The sequence below is a fragment of the Eleginops maclovinus genome, chromosome 18 (genome assembly GCF_036324505.1).
Source record: "Eleginops maclovinus isolate JMC-PN-2008 ecotype Puerto Natales chromosome 18, JC_Emac_rtc_rv5, whole genome shotgun sequence".
NCBI classification, from domain to species: Eukaryota; Metazoa; Chordata; class Actinopteri; order Perciformes; family Eleginopidae; genus Eleginops; species Eleginops maclovinus.
This window is the reverse complement of record NC_086366.1, coordinates 7,175,437-7,192,192: the sequence shown is the minus strand read 5'-3', so window position 1 is coordinate 7,192,192 and position 16,756 is coordinate 7,175,437. Positions and strand designations below refer to the sequence as shown.

General features: G+C 43.0%; 1 protein-coding gene across 3 annotated transcripts in view; it reads left to right on the top strand.

Annotated features, from left to right (window-relative positions):
- The window catches only part of ets1 (v-ets avian erythroblastosis virus E26 oncogene homolog 1), a 37,077-nt gene that overhangs the window by 13,384 nt on the left and 6,937 nt on the right, over window positions 1-16,756 (top strand). The window contains exons 1-6 of one of the 3 annotated variants that reach the window (XM_063907741.1): window positions 203-530; window positions 12,108-12,227; window positions 12,865-13,065; window positions 13,381-13,458; window positions 13,891-14,136; window positions 15,344-15,604. In XM_063907741.1, the coding sequence (XP_063763811.1) occupies window positions 464-530; window positions 12,108-12,227; window positions 12,865-13,065; window positions 13,381-13,458; window positions 13,891-14,136; window positions 15,344-15,604 (973 nt within the window). In that variant the 5' untranslated portion in view covers window positions 203-463. Of the gene's footprint in view, window positions 1-202; window positions 531-12,107; window positions 12,228-12,864; window positions 13,066-13,380; window positions 13,459-13,890; window positions 14,137-15,343; window positions 15,605-16,756 lie in introns of those variants that run through there. The other 2 variants (XM_063907740.1, XM_063907739.1) reach the window with 2 other exon arrangements.

Below are 16,756 nucleotides of genomic sequence, written 5' to 3'. Positions count from 1 at the left end.
GTGTGTGTGTGTGTGTGTGTGTGTGTGTGTGTGTGTGTGTGTGTGTGTGTGTGTGTGTGTTTTTGTGTGTGTGTTTGAAGGAGGGGTGTGGGGGGCTCTGTAATTGAATTGTGAATCAACTGGCAAGTCAGCCCGAAACACCGCCCCCTTCAGCTGTCGTCGCTCTCTGGCTCTCAGCAATGTAACGCCCATAGTGATAGAGAGGAAGAAGTGAGTGAGTGTTTGAGTAAGAAAGAACGAGGAAAAGAGGGAGTGTGTGTACAAGTAGCGGAGAGAGGGAAAGAGAAGTTAGGAGTTAAAGAAACGGAATCGGTTTTTTTTTTGTGACAGAGAAAAGGAGAAAAATAGCGGCAGGTAGAATTGACCGGGGCGCCAAAGGAAGAGAAGAGTTTCCTTTATATTGGGTTTTTTGGAGCTGTTAGAATAAAAAAGGGACGCGGCGTTATTAAATCACACTGAACTGATGGTCATGACGGCAGCTGTCGATATGAAACCGACGTTAACAATCATAAAGACTGAAAAAATGGATGGTGAGTAATACAACTCTTCTGTGAGAGCTTGACAGTTAACACAAGACTAACACTACTCCTGAATGTTTCGTTGTAACGTAGCCGGCTGCTGACAGATTACGTTGATATTCTCAGTAATAGATGCGCTCAGAGGGACATAACGTCCTGAACGTATTTCATTGTGAAGACCATGTTGGTTGCTCAATATCGGACAATACGCCACACAGACATTGCAATCGCGACGGAGGCTCTACAGTCACGCAATAGCCTAACAAGCGTGTGTGTTTCTTATTGAATGAATCAGACTCTTACCGGCGTGCCTTTATAATTAAATCTGATGATGTGTGGGAAACGAGGGCAACGAAGTATAATTTTGTGTTGACACATCACAATACTAGCCTTGATGTTGTCTCGTATGACACAAGTGTGAAATGTCACAATTGTGTCCTAGTTCCAACAATGTTTAATGTAATACTAAAACATTACTTATCTGGTAACTGATACGTGCACACACTCTTAATGATTTACTCAAGATTGGCTTATACAGGTTATTTTATTTATTTATTTTATTTATTTAATAAGTTAAGTTGTCATATTTTATCCAGAACGTACGTTGCTCAAATTGACTATCAGTGTATGCTCTGTAGTTTTGATTTACACTCTTCCTGCTTTGATCTCACTGGGGATTTTTCTTCATCTCCCTCTCTCCCATTTTAACACCTACAGTATCTATGACACTATATTCAGTGCCATATTTGGAGAGCCGGGGCATTTTGCCCAGCCGGCCTGGGAGACAGGCGATCTTGCCTAATCACTGCACTCCCCACCATTCCCACTATCTCCTCTACCTCCCTCCCTCCTTTTCCACCACCTCTTCCATTGTGGTTGACTTTCCAGAGAGAAGGAGAGGCAGGCTGAGGTGATGAATCTGCAGTGCTGAGGCTTGCCTCTCTGACCCTGCTGCCAGGAAGACTTGGCTTGCTCCAGGGATAGTCCAAGGCACATACAGGGAAGCCCACAACTGTAAGCAGTGTTTGGCTTCGATCCATTGTGTGGTTTCACTTCTCTTTTTTTTGTCCAAGTGATGTTACACATGGTGGCATGTTTGTGTATTTGCATTTAGCAGCTGTTTTTACATTTAAAAAAATCCCCTGTGTTTTTGCAGCTCAGGTGGCGTTAAGCCTTTCAGTAGGTCAGTAATCAGCATTGGTGCATCATGGACATTTGATACTAATTGCTTGTGTTGACCCACTAAGGGGGCTGTGACTCACCACATTAACCATGTTCTCTTTACTGTCAATACCTGCAGAGAGTAGTCTTGCACATACACTTCTCACGAACTCAAAAGTGCCAACAGGCGCTTTTTAAGTTGCCAAAAGCGTAGTGCTATCTTGCAAAACCATTTCGCAATGCTCGCTCCGTACTCTTACTTGGGTCAGGCCGAGGCTGCCAAGGAGCAGATCACAACTTCACACAAACACTTCTTCTCCCCACCTCTCTCTCACACACAGACACACGCTGTTCTGTTCACTCCTTGGTGTTTCCATGCTCATTAGATAAGTGTTCTACCAATGTCCAAGGCTATTCTTGATCTTAATAAGACAAAACAGTGTTCAGTGTTCAGTGTTGCAGGCTTGTCAAGGACCATGACAGGCTCTTTGCCTAAAACTTGCTGTGAGAGATAAGTGCTCCCCACAAAGCCAAAGTGCATTTGTTGGATTTGTGATAGCAGCATTGGACATGGTAGTTCAGCTTTTTACAGGAGCAGAGCTATGGCATTGTGGGAACTTGAAATGCTGTCTTTTTTTATTTCTCTCCAAACACCTGCAACCACATACTGTACATACACTCATACCCCACTAACCGGCTTAAGTAGCTTAACCCACCTTACTACTTTGTTTGTTTTCCTCTGCGACGGAAGTGAAGTCAGTGTCAGCTTACCCAAGGCCTGTCCTCTCTCTGTGCAGCGGAGGTAATTCCTTTTAAATCGCTCACACTGTGCCAGGGTCATAGGTGCCCCCAAAAAAGCCATCTTAAATTTCACAAAGCTTTTATTCCTCTGTTCAGTTATTGCAGTCAATTCCTGACACAGCACACTTACTTCAATGTAACCCAGACCATGGTAGCTTATTATTGAAAGCATCATATAGCCATAACAAAACTCTCAGCTCTACAGAGACAAGGTTTACAGATAGGAGAGGGTATTACTTAACAGGGAAGGTGTTGGATTGTGAAAAACGACTGACAGGAAAGTGCAAGGGCTCTTCTATTGCTGAAGTTTTTACAAGTGTTAAAGTATACTCAAGTAACATTGTTCTGAGGTTAACCGAGAATAGATTTATTACTCAAGAGAGCTGTCGATCATTTACAGTACAAGGAGTTGTCCACTTTAGATTTGAGTGAGTCGTCCCTCTTTTACTTTCCTTCTCTGTTCGTCAGGCCTGAAGGTTGAGGTTCAGTGACTGACAGGAATGTTTGTGAGCATGCCCCGCTGGGTGGCATGTATGGAGGCATAGCAGGAGCTTGAGTGGGAGTCTCACTTTTATCTGATCAAAACGCTGATGTTTGTTATAACTGGCATGCCTGATGCTTCTTCTGAGAGCCCTTATAAGGCATCTTGTTCCACGCCCGCCACATACACTATGCACACAAGCACATACATGCCACACGAAAAACCTTCCGAAAGGGTTCACTGAATTGCTTTTCCAAGGTGCCTCCTATGTTTGGTATGGTTGTGGAGAGGAGTCCGTAGCTTGTGTCAGAAGGGAGTTTGTTACATAAGATCAGGTTTGTGCTTTGGTGTGTTTGTGTCAGCACTCCTTCAGTAGCGCTGTGTAATATATGCCAATGTTTGAGTGTGCGTGGCTGCCTGGCAGCTGTGCAAACACTGTTTGGGTGATCCAGGTTCCTCTTGATGTGGTCTGTCAATGAATCGGGCCAAACAGAGCAAAACCGGTCGGTTTCACATCTCATGTGCGCCATGTCAAATTGAGGACGATATGATTTGCAGGATCAAAACTTAATTAGTCAGCCCAATGCTCAGTGCATCACCTAAATGTCACTGGGTAGTGTTTGACCAAGCCATGAATGTGCCTAGAGGGCAACTGATACCAGCTTCCTCAATGGGCCTCCCTGTGCTGGTCAGACTTGTCAACAGACTGGGCGGATAGAAGTGAAGTAGCTATCTGTGAGTTTCCACAATGACCCTGTCTTTCTTTCATCCCCACAATATTCAGTAAGCCACTGTGTTACATCAAATGGGTTATCCCTCCAATTCGGTCGGTGTTTCATTCATTGCTCCATCATACAGCCCGTCATTTATGTGTTGCCCATATAAACATAAAACATAATACCACGTGTGTCTTATCTGGATGCTTCCCTGGTGACTAGACGCCTTAATCTTTCCTTATAAAGTTTAGTCATAAAGCAAGGCGTGTTAGTACTAGATACAGCAGTCTGCTAAATAGTAAGCACATGGTGTGAGTGAGAGAAGGGGTTGGGTGTTTGAGGGATGGAGAAAGAAAGGCCTTCCAAGGTGTGGCCGATTTGATGGTAGTGAATAGTCCTCGTTATAGTAAAAAAAATAACAAGGGATCAAAACAATTTGTCGCTTCTCCGCTCTTTAACAGCTTCTCTTTTTACTCCCATTTCACAAAAAGAACAACAACAAAAACATAGGACAACATGTTCCATGGCTGGGAAAATAAAGCATTAACAAGCTTTTTTGGTAACAGACTGGTCTTTTTCAATCATTCACCCACCCACTCACACAATTCCTTCTCAAGTGTTCCTCCCCCTCCTTTCCCTTTCTTCCTCTGTTCACAAAGTCTCTCTGTTGGCCACATGGGTTTCTCTATAACTTCACCTTGATGTGGTGTGTAGTGAGTTCCTTGTGCACTTTGTCCAATCCCCAATCATTCCTTGCTTGTAATCCCTGAGTCATCACACTAGACGCCTGCTGCACCACACGCCACTGGCCGTCCGACTGTGTGTCTGCTTGGCCTGTTAACTGGTTTTTGCTACCACAGGCCTCCCCCTCCCTACACTACCACTCTGACTGTGAACCCTGACTGGCCTGACGCTGCACCCAAATGGCTCCACAACTTCCCACACATCTCAACATCATCCCAAGTGAACTTTTTTTGTCCACCGTTTCTGTTTTATGATTCCACATTTAGTACCTGTGTTTCTTATACTGGGGTGGAAACCAGGGTAGTTCTGATTTGTCTGTGTTTTCTGCGCACCACCTGTTTTTGGAGTCAGATCGCTGCTATTGTAATCAAAAGCATAAATGGGCCATAGCCAGATACTTTTTGTGTATAAGACCTCCAGCATCATACACTTGTATTGGTTTATTAGCCTACCAAAGCAAATGAAGATGAAAAAGGATGTGTTTGTGTGGGTTGCTGGCTCTGCTGTGTAGGTGCGACATTGTGGCGCTCATGATGAGCTAGGCCTCAGTGACGCAGTCAAATGGGAGGCACATGTGTTCTGGCAGCCAGGGAGGAGGTCGAGGAATGGGACTCATCGTGTACATTTTCAGACTGCCTCTGGAGTTTAGCTATGAGAGTAAAAACAGCTGGATTCCATTGTCTGCCTAGCCTGACCTCCCTGGTATCTGCATGTTTTACTTATTGAAATGAGTTGCCTTTCCTACGCTGTAGGCCCGAAAAGCCAAAACATTATAAGAACATGACTTTTTCAGTTTCAATAATGCCATTATCTAAGTGGAAAATCATATTCTGGCTACTAACACATGCATATTTGATATGCTCTGTTTGCTTCCTAAAACATGTGTTTGTATGCATAGTTACAGGGTAACTGTGACACATTTCGAGTTTGAGTCATTGAGCAGGAATTTTACAAGATATGGTCAATGCTTTCATCATGACCAGTCACATTTTCAGATGAAACAGCACGGTATCCCTTGAAGTCCAGTCATTATTTGATAGAATGAGTCACAGTCTGCCTGTGCCTGTGTGTGTGTGTGTGTGTGTGTGTGTGTGTGTGTGTGTGTGTGTGTGTGTGTGTGTGTGTGTGTGTGTGTGTGTGTGTGTGTGTGTGTGTGTGTGTGTGTGTGTGTGTGTGTGTGTGTGTGTGTCTTAAGGCAGAAAAAGAGAAACAGAGAGAGAGAGTTTGATGGATGACAAGGTGATCATGAGTTTCCACATCTGCAAAGAAATGCGCATGTTTTGGATATCACTTCTATCTCTTATTGCAAAACACTAAGTTGTAACTTTCCAGTTAAATCGCAGTTTACATCTTTTTTCGGCAGCAAAGTCAGCCAAAGCTGAGGTGTTTCAAAGCGTAATGAAAAAAAAACACCCGTACTTTTAAATAAGATAAGGAAGAAGAGATATGGCCAGACGCTTGATGTTTAATGCTCCTATTAGCCATGGAGCCTACACCAAGCTTAAAATAGAAGCACCATTTATCATCCTGAGCTGAAACCATTTTGCCACTTGGACCACAAGTAATTTTTGGTCGCATTAGAGGAAAACAAGAAAGCTGTGAGAAGCACATAAGCGATTGTAAAACAGAGGTGGAATTTAAGGCATGCAACATGAAAACACTGTGGTCTGGGGGGGGAATTTATTTATCAAGAATCCATCTGTCGCCCATAGCTTGCCTTCAAACAAGCAACAAGCTCTTATATATGTGTGATGTATAATTAGAGCCAGCCACTACCAGACTTATATGCATATGTGTTGCACGAAAGAATGGTCGAGCAGGGAGAACAATTCATCGATGTGTGCAAATGTGTGCCAGCATGTCGTCCCTCATCTTTTACACTTATATCAGGAACCTGGTTGTGGAATGTATCAGTTTGGACAAAAAAGCGACAGGCACCATGTTTTGTGGAAAAAATGCAACACAGAGAGTAAACTGTTTGTCAGATATGCTGTGTGTTTGGTTTAATGCCTAAACAGTTCCCTCAGAGCATCCCCTGTCTGTTTACAAAGCCACGGAGCCTGGGAGGGCAGCTAGCCTGAATACAGCTAGGCTAACACCACCTGCACTCTCCAGTATAGCGCTCCTCTGTCAGATCCCCTTTCTCACTGCTATACCCAAAACTTGTTGATAAAAAATACAGTCACCTTCTTTTTTATTAAGTAGAGCTTTCATTCTAAATATTTAGCATATGAAGAGGTCATGGAAAACTATCAGGTTGTGTGAGGTTTGTCATGTCTCTTCTGTTTGCGTATTACTTTAGTGTATGCTGGCTTTTAGCTTATTCCCAATTTTGTTTTTCTTCTACAAGTAATAGAGAACTTGAAGGTTGTGCAATAAGCTGATGTGAGAAGTATGGTACTGTTGCTCAACAAAATACTTTAGGCATACATAAAAACGTGCCTTTGGACACCTTTAAAGATTACAGAGAAACAAAGCTTGTAGGCAATATTATAAGCAAGGAGCCTTAATCCTACTAAAAAGTGCCTCTGAATGCCTCGTTCTTTCCATCAAGCTTTTAGTGAAAAATCATATTTAGCTTCTGTTAGCAATGGCGCATACCATCTAGAGGTAATGTCATATCAAGCGCTGAGACTTTGGCATGAACAGTAGAGGTAATGCACTTTCAAATCATAAGCTAATATGATTTCAGAGATGGACAGAGTGGAAGAGAGAAAGACAGCAAAGCAGCTTCAGGGTATTAGTCTGGATTATTGTCTGCTTCAGTAGCCGGTATGTCTGTGGTGTTGATGATCCTGGACCACTCTAGTTTCATGGTCAAAGACAGATGTCAGCAGCAGTGGCCTCGCTGTGTACAGCTGTTTAACACCACCACAGGCTTGTGCTTTAGGAGTGCAGCCAGAAGCCAGCGGTGACCTAAGAATAAAACTAGTGTTTCAGCACGGTTTTCTGTGATAGTGGGTTGGTCCTGGGTTGTCCGTAAGATATTTTCTGGTCATCACTGTCCTGTGCTTGAGCAGACTAGGGTTTAAGCTTGGTTTGGTTTCTCAACTTTGGCTTGGGCCTGGCCTATATATCTATTCCTGGACCTTGGCATTGAGATTGAAATCAAAACAGCGGAGCGGCTGGCTTAACAAGCGGTCCTCTCAAAGTCAGGCTGCCACCCCGTCCTCCTCCTCTTGCTCCACTGCAACCCTCAGCCACCACTTTATCACCCCGTAGCGCTGAATGGGACCCTTCATGTTGGTCGGATTTATGACCCCCGGTTCTCAGATCAGGGGTCCAGATACGAATTTCCATCAAAGGCTCTCTCAGATACCAGTGCCACCTCTGGTCTGCTGTGGTCAGACTGGTCTGCCTTAAAGAGTCGATTATGAACCCTTGGCAAGTATCCAAGACCTCCTCTCATTTTCCCTGCAGTGTTGTGCTGATATATACCTGCATGCATGTAGGGATATGACCCCCAACTGAACCCACAACTCACCTCACTTCCCACAGGAAGTGGCAACTTAGCCACAGGAAATGGTCTTTTTTTGCATTTTTTAAATAAACCCCACCATTCACTGCAGATGGGCATAGAGATGGAGGCATGAATTACCACATGCTTTGACGCCGATATAAATAAATGACTATTTGACCTTAACATTCTGCCTGACCCTAACATCTCTGAATGGCCTTTCAAAAGTCCTCCTCATTGTAATTTGTTTCAATTTCTTTCACAGCCGACTCTCTTTCCTCACGCCATCCCACACCCACTCTTTAGATAAACTCTATGGGGCTATTTATAGCTCAATCGCATGACAGAAACCATATTGTCCTTTATTTGTTGGGTCTGGTAGCCTGCTCTCCTTGTATCGTTGCATCATTCTGAGTGGAGGCAGCAGTCCAGGCTTTATGAATGAACTGAGTCTCCACCAGAGGCTGGGAGATGGCATTGATCCCACTGTGATGTCACTCCAGAGGCCAGGAGAAGAGAGAGAGCATTATGAGACCTCCCATTCATTCTCCTGCCTCTCTCTCTCCCCACTCTGCCCACCCCCGGTTCTCTTGTCCTGTGATGGGCTCATATTACAGGCCGGTGAGTCATCCCCCTTGCTCATTCACCCCTCACCCACCTGGGATGCTCCCTTGCTATCTTCCCCAGCCCTACCCTGCCCTGCCCAGCCATGTCTGTTCCAGCCCCATAGACTTCGGCCCCAGTCACAAAAAATCCCAATTTCACGCCCACGCTCTGGCGCACAGGCGAAGAAGGCTGCTAATTTGGTTCATGTGTGTGTATATAAATGTGTGTCAGTTTAACAGCCTATGATGCAATACATAACCTATGCAGGGCTTGAGTTAGGGCTTGGCCACTGGGGCACAGTATGTCATGGAGAATCCCTTGGAGAAGTATGGTTGTCGCACTCAGCAGCCTGTACATTACTGATATCATGGGAAGATGGGAGTGGCTAATCAATACCTCTTACTGTGAATTCCAGACTCAAGTCTCACTTCATCAGCGATTCTTAGAATAGATATACTTATTATAATTCCCTCTACATCATTAGGAGAAATTGGTTGCATTTCATACTTTTCACTCCAGATGCTCTTTTTACTTTCGTTAGCTGTTAGTGAACCACCATAATGTTGCCTGTGATTTACACCCACTCCGACATTTCGTGAGCTAAGTGGATGGGACTCATTCTGCGGACAGACCCACACGGTCTAATGTGGAAAGTGATGACTTGGTGATGCTCTAACTCTCAGTACATACTGACCATTCTGCCTCTAATGGGACTCACAGGCATTGAAATCCTATCAGGACTTCATCATTTACTAGAGATTGTCTAGATCCAAGCTTGCCTCTTTCGCTAATGGATGCACACTGTACATTAGCTCTGCCGCAGATAACTTTCATATGGATAACTCTCCATGAAGGCTGCCATTATCCTTGCACTTTTAAGTCTTTTGTTAGCCTCTGAGCCTTGTTTTGTACTTTGTATTATGTTGAGACAACAAAAAAAGAAATGCAACTTCATAAAATGTACTTTTAAAAATGATTTAGTTGAAGGGGGAATGTATCTTTAAGAGACTGTTGAAGTATCACCTAACCGTACAAACTAAAAAAGAAATGTTGTGCTTTGAACATCTGCAAAATGATAAACAGAAATCCCACTTGAACTGAGTAACAAGTCATTTACATTTAAAGATAAAAGAAATCACACACATTGCAGTTCACATTGTATTTTGCTCTATAATCATGGTTCACATATTTCCCTCTTTGGAGGGTCAAATGGTAGTCCTCATGCACAGTGGTGTTGAGTGTCTTCGATGGAGGATTTAGTGTTGAAGTGGATTCAAGTCTGTGTGGGCAGGCACACTGGGGCTAGGGTGATAAAAGTGATGAAGCGGGAGGGGGAAAACAGTTCGAAAGTGCAGACAAACTCCACTAGATCCAGCTTAAATAAACGGCCACATTTCGGCCCTGCCTTCACATCAAAGCGCAGACTGTCTGAGCCCCCGTCCCATCTCAGCTTGCAGCCATTTGCAGTACCCTCCTTTTAGCACTACCAACACTACTTTAAAGAAAAATGAGCTCAGCAGAGGCCTAGACAACCTTCCTATGACATGTACACAAAGACTGGCTCTGGTCGTGAAACTGCATGGTTTGTTTTGATCTGCAAACTGACAATAGTTTACTGGGGTCTTATGTAAGATTGTTGTTCTCATCTTTAATGCCTTGCTTTTACTTCAGACTTGAATCAATAACGTTCTGTGTTCATCAGTGCAACAAAGAGCAATATATTAAAACAAGCCCTAATTGAATTACCTGAAATAGCAAAGAGCTGTTGTGTGTCTTCTGTGTCTGACCTGTTATGAGGCTTTGTTCTTTAGAGGGAGAAAATAGACAGAAAAAATAAATAAGGAGTCCTAGTTTTACAAACAGCCAGACAGACATTGGTTACATGGATGAAGCAGCTGCTGTGCATTCCAGACAAGGTCGAGACGTCAACGAGTGGTGAACACAAGCATGAACTGTATGTTGCCCCAGTGTTCGACTGGCAAATAAAACCACCAGCCAGTGGAGATGCCAGAACATCTGGGTTTGAAGAGAGCAGTGACACAACTCTTCCTCATCACAGTTTTGCCTTCAGGCTAGGCCTTTTTTGATCTGGTTTTTAATGATTTTAATTGACGCACAATAGAGACGGACAAAAGGGATGAGCTAAAGAGAAAGACATGCTGCACAAATCAAAGCCTGCTGAACCCTTCATTTTGCGTGCACCTTAACCCTGCCCAAGGTTTGCTTCACACGCTTTACTTTCACAAGTTGATCAGACAAGATCATTTTATTATGTTCTGCAGATATGCTTGATTATGATATATGTCTTTCTTTGTTGTGTAAATGAGGGTGGGTGCTTTGATAAAGACATGTCAGTTAATTGGAACTCTATAAGGCCTTTATTGTCTATTTACAAGTAATGTGTTGAGTGTTGGCCAGATTACTTTTTTAGGAGTCTATTCTTGTGTTAGTGGCCTGGGGGTCTTTCCCCTTCTCCCCTCACCATCTCCCCTGCTTTGCCCCCTCATCCCACACTTCTGCAGCCTAGTCAATCTAATTAGATGAGTGCGAGTCATCAGGCACTGTTTAAAGCCATCAAAGGGAGCTGTGTTCCACAATGGGTACCCACTGGCTGTGATCAGAGAACAGTAACCCTAGTGTGTGTGACCAAGACCCTCAAGACAGTCCACCCCCAAACTCTATAAGCCACCCACCAGCAGCCATGGTGACATCATCACCTCATCCCTTGACCTTTGACCGCTCAGAATGTTTGACCCCATGCTTGGTTGGGTGACAGTAGGCCCACTGTGTCAGGGCGACATGGTAGGAGGGCTTAAAGGGGTCAGGGTGTCACTTATGGGCACCACGCAGTGCACCCATTCCCAGAATGTGTGGCTGGGTGAGAGGTTAGTGTTTGTAGTACTTGTAAATAAATGTGTGTGTTTATTCTAAGGTTGCATGCCAGGTGAGGGGGATTTGCCTCAGGAATCCACCTGAAAAAGCAGAAACTGTAGACAAGAGTCAAAAAGAAAAGTGGTTGAAAGACTTCCTATGAACTATCGATAATGACCATGCACTAAGGTTATTTTGTACTATTTGGCATGAAAACGATGCACATGTGCAAAATAAAGGACACATGCAGTATTACCGCCGTTTGTAGACAGCTCTTGTTTAAAATAGATTGGATCAGATGTGTCTGTCTAGACGGAATGTAATTGTTGAGCCTTGCTGTTCATCACGGTCAGATACAACTGTGTCGATTTTGTGTGTGTGTGTGTGTGTGTGTGTGTGTGTGTGTGTGTGTGTGTGTGTGTGTGTGTGTGTGTGTGTGTGTGTGTGTGTGTGTGTGTGTGTGTGTGTGTGTGTGTGTGTGTGTGTGTGTGTGTGTGTGTGTGTGTGTGTGTGTGTGTGTGTGTGTGAGAACAAGTAACTGAACTACATTCACAAGTCACGCTTTCCCTTCCCGCCCTCTTTTCTGATTTAAATTAATTTTTCATTCAGGAAAGTTATTGGCATGAAATACAATATAGGATGCATTCTCATATCTTGGGTTGTCAATAATAATTAAAGCATATTAGTAATTTCAATCTCAAATAAAGGAGATGTATAACTCAAAATATTATCATAATCTTTGTGAATGGCAGATCCGGAGTGTGGAGACGTCCCCCTTCTCACTCCAGGAAGTAAAGAGATGATGTCCCAGGCTCTCAAGGCCACCTTCAGCGGCTTCACAAAGGAACAGCAGCGGCTGGGTATTCCCAAAGGTAAGACTTTCAGCTTTTTTTTATGATCCCGTCATAACATTTTCAAACAATCTCAAAGTGTCAGGCATTCACATGACGATTCACAATATAGCCAGCTTTAGATCATTCTGTGAAGGCTCTTACCAAGACTGAACATAAGGAGACACCCAGTTATTCCAGAAATGGCCATACATTACATATATCTCAGTACAGGCAGACTGTCTGACTGCAGCTTCCAGAGAATCTCGAGACAGACATACAAATAATGACTTAGTTTCTTAAATGGAAGTCAACCACAGAGCCTCTTCAAGCTGTTTTGAAGTGGCGGGACTCTCAACATGTAATCTTACTATATGTGCAATTTTTGGTTTTAGCTTGTCATTACCACTTCTGTTTACATTCACCCTTACCTCCCTGTTTGTTTTTGTTTGACTTGTCATGGTTAGATACATTGACCACAGAAGCAGTGTGAAAGTTGGTTACCTAATCTTTGATATCTTCAAAGAATAAAACTGAATGTTCTGTAGTTCAGAGAGAATATGTGATTTGCACCATCGTAATCTGTATAGACATGAGGAGTAGGATTCAATGAATGGCACATGTACTTAAGGGCTTTTTCCAACTGTATATTACAATTATCAATTGTGCTCCTCTTCAGATCCCAGACAGTGGACAGACAACAATGTGGCTGAGTGGCTAAATTGGACAGTGAACGAGTTCAGTCTGAAGAATGTCGACTTTGAAAAATTCTGCATGAACGGAGCCAGCCTTTGTGCGATGGGGAAGGATCGCTTCTTAGACTTAGCACCTGACTTTGTGGGTGACATCCTTTGGGAACATTTAGAAATGCTTCAGAAAGGTAAGGACACATTTGTCTGATGCTAGGTCATAACAGTGTTCCTTTTAAATTGTCACTGCCACTTTTATTAGATCGGTTTAAGACAACATCTTTATATATCACATACAGTATGTGTGGAAACCTCTCAAGCAGGGTGGTATCACTTCTCTCACCAATTTAGGACACTGTTGACATTTGCTTTAGTAACAGGAGCCAAACAGGAAGACACAATTTAGCTCTGGTCATTAATTTTTGATAATGCTGGATGCAGTTACACGATACAAGAAATCAATGGCCAGGTCACTGACGCTCATTCTCTATCTATTTTTCATGAAGAGGATGCAAAGCATTACCCCATCAATGGTCTGACCTCCAACTTCCAGGAATCCCGTTTTACCTCAGACTACTTTGTCAGTAAGTACTAAAATCACTCTGAGTAATAGCATAAGACGTGAGCCTGAAACATAAATAGAAAAATAGGAGCGGTTGTGCGTAGTGAATAAGAGTTAGTGTTAGGAAAAAATGAACTTTTAGATTTATATCCAAGTAAACAACCTGATAAGCTTTAGGTGTTTATTGATGAAATGTTACAGGAAACAATATGGCATGAATGTAAGTTCTGCTAAAGATGGGTGTATGACAAATCAATATTCTTTCCTCAAATGGAAAAGGCTCATCTTGTGCACTCAGGGCTGTTTCTGTTATGAGCATTTCAAACACTAAGCAATTGGGCAGCATTTGAGCATAGATAATGACTCCACTCTATGATTGATCTTCCTCCTCTGCTGTGCTCCGTGCCTTCCATCTCTGCTTTCTATCCACACTCATTTCCCTTTATGTCTCCAGGCTACGGAATTGAACATGCCCAATGTGTCCCTCCTTCTGAATACTCAGAGCCCGGCTTCATCACGGAGTCCTACCAGACACTTCATCCCATCAGCTCGGAGGAATTGCTGACGCTCAAGTATGAGAGTGAATATCCTGCTGTCATCCTACGGGACACACCCCTCAACCCGCTGCAGGGGGACTACTTCACTGTCAAACAGGAGGTGGTATCCCATGACAACATGTGTGTGGGACGACTCAGCAGAGGTGAGGGGTCACACACCAGATACGTAGTTTAGATTTTAAGCAGTGAAAATGTGCTGCATTTCGGTGCTTTCAACAGATGTGTTTTGATGAATATGTCCAATAAAATTGCAGGTACTTTTTTTTTGTGTGGGTGTGTGAGTGCGTGACATTGTGCTGAGGCCACCAGAATCTTGTCATGCCACATCAGCTTGCAAGTATTAGAAGAGAAGAAAAGCAGGCCCTCTGCTTGGTTTGTGGTTCATGCAAACCCGCCTCACTCACTCTACTTGGTTGGGAGAAAAAGAAAAAGCTCTATTGTTTTTGTCTCTGTGATACACAAACCGAAGCCACAATGTGTTCTCTTCTTGCCGCCCGTCCTTTATGTAAAACAGTTCAAGTGGTGTAACCTTCAAGAACGTCTTTTCGTGTTTCTGTTGGCCTCCTTTCCTCGACTTCCGAGTAAGGAGATAGAGGTGTCATCCTCAGCAAGCGAGCGTGGGGTTTTCTCATGCAACTGTTTGCTTTTTTCAATGCGCATGCTTGTTTTCTCTCCCGGTGATAGTTTACAGAAGAATTAGCAGCATGGTTTACATTTAAAGCCATAAACCTAGGATTTTATTTTTGCACACAAATCCCAGCTGTATAAATGAATAGCATCAGTCTTGTACACCATGCATGCAAGCCTCCTGCTAGTGCTCTAAGCATTTGCCTGCAAGGTATGTGGTCTGATCCTTACGCATCACACATTCAAAGCTTTTGAGCGTTGAATGGTGCTCTCCAAACGTGGGAAAGTATTTTTGTAGCCCAACTGATATCCACATGTGTCTTCAATTTCAGCAGTAGAACATTTCAGCATCAATCGAGGACTTGCATTAGCTGTCATTTGATAATAGCTTGCAGTTCAAAGGCTCTTCTTATCTTTTCCAAGGCCAGAAATAGCAAGGCAATTTGTGTGATTGTCTTCCATTTAAAATCAAACCCAAATGGTGGTTGTAAAAGTGAAATGAGGTGTGAAATGGACAGAGATGTGACACTGTACAGAATAATATACAAGTTACTTCTAAGGTGTTGCTTATGTGACTTTCATTCCTATTGCTGCAGTAAACTACTCTAACTATTAGCACTATTATGCATTGGAGTTTCACATTAAAAAAGTTACTCATCCATTTGTAGGCATTTTTATACGAAAAGTGGAGTTAGAACTAAATATTTGATTTATTTCTCTCAGGTAAACTCGGAGGCCAGGACTCCTTTGAGAGCATCGAGAGCTTTGAGAGCTGCGACCGGTTGACCCAGTCATGGAGCAGCCAGTCCTCATTCAGCAGCCTGCAGCGGGTACCTTCGTACGACAGCTTCGACTCAGAAGACTACCCCACTGCACTGCATAGCCACAAGCCCAAGGGCACTTTCAAAGACTATGTGAGGGAGCGCTCGGACCTCAGCAAGGATAAACCCGTCATCCCTGCGGCAGCTCTGGCAGGATACACAGGTAAGGTGGCACGAGGTCATGGTTTAAACATTTCGATTTCAGAAAGCCTTATCTTGAAAAGGGCAGTTTTTCAAAGAACATTTTCTCAGCTGAAATGTTTATTTCTCTTTTGAAATCACAAGGTAACCAGGAACATTAGTCATAGTTCAGCTCCATTGAGGTTTGATAGGTTGGCCACAATGCACAATCCCAGTACTGACACTAGTCCACATACAAATAATGTAAAGCTATATCATGTGTGATAGATTAACTATACTTGGTTAGTCCAGATAATATTGTTATTTCTGATAGAATTTGAATGCCATCAGTATCAGTTAAGTAATTTTACTCTAGTTGTAGAAGATCCTATTGTTGACATTCACACTTCTTAAACTTTCTTTATTGTACAAAACCATACAAACCACATGTCATTGCATGAAATGTTGGGAGGTTATATAAGACGTTGTGCAGCTGTAACACTTTTTTTGTTGCTCTGCAAAAGCCCCAGATGTGGGGGTGCCTAAATGCACCACGTTTAGACCAGAAGAGAAAACAATAACAACACCTATTTACCCTGTCAACCCGAGTCATGCACATTGCAGGAAGCAAAATAGATTTTGCTTCTGCCTCTGCCACTCTATTCTTTTTCTTCTTGTTCTTCTTGTTCTTCTTGTTCTTCTTGTTCTTCTTGTTCTTCTTGTTCTTCTTGTTCTTCTTGTTCTTCTTGTTCTTGTTGTTGTTGTTGTTGTTGTTGTTGTTGTTGTTGTTGTTCTTCTTCTTCTTCTTCTTCTTCTTCTTCTTCTTCTTCTTCTTCTTCTTCTTCTTCTTCTTCTTCTTCTGAGTCTTCTTCTTCTTCTTCTTTCACTTTGTCTCACACTCTTTTGTTCTGTCTTCACTTCTCATGTGCCTCCTTGTTATCTGCAGCCCACATCTCAACCTATTTTTCCGAAGTCGTCCTGGCAACGCTGGTGAAACATACAAATTATGCCTGCTCCTGCACATAGCACCGGAGTAACATTATCTCTTCATCACATGAGGCATTTTCATACTCGTACATGCTCTAAGAGCAGGCCTATATATGCTCTCAAACTTCAGTAAGATGTGAAGATAACTGCACACTCTTTTGAAGCAAATGCACTATTTTAGCATCTGTCAGGGTTGTTGGTCTCAAAA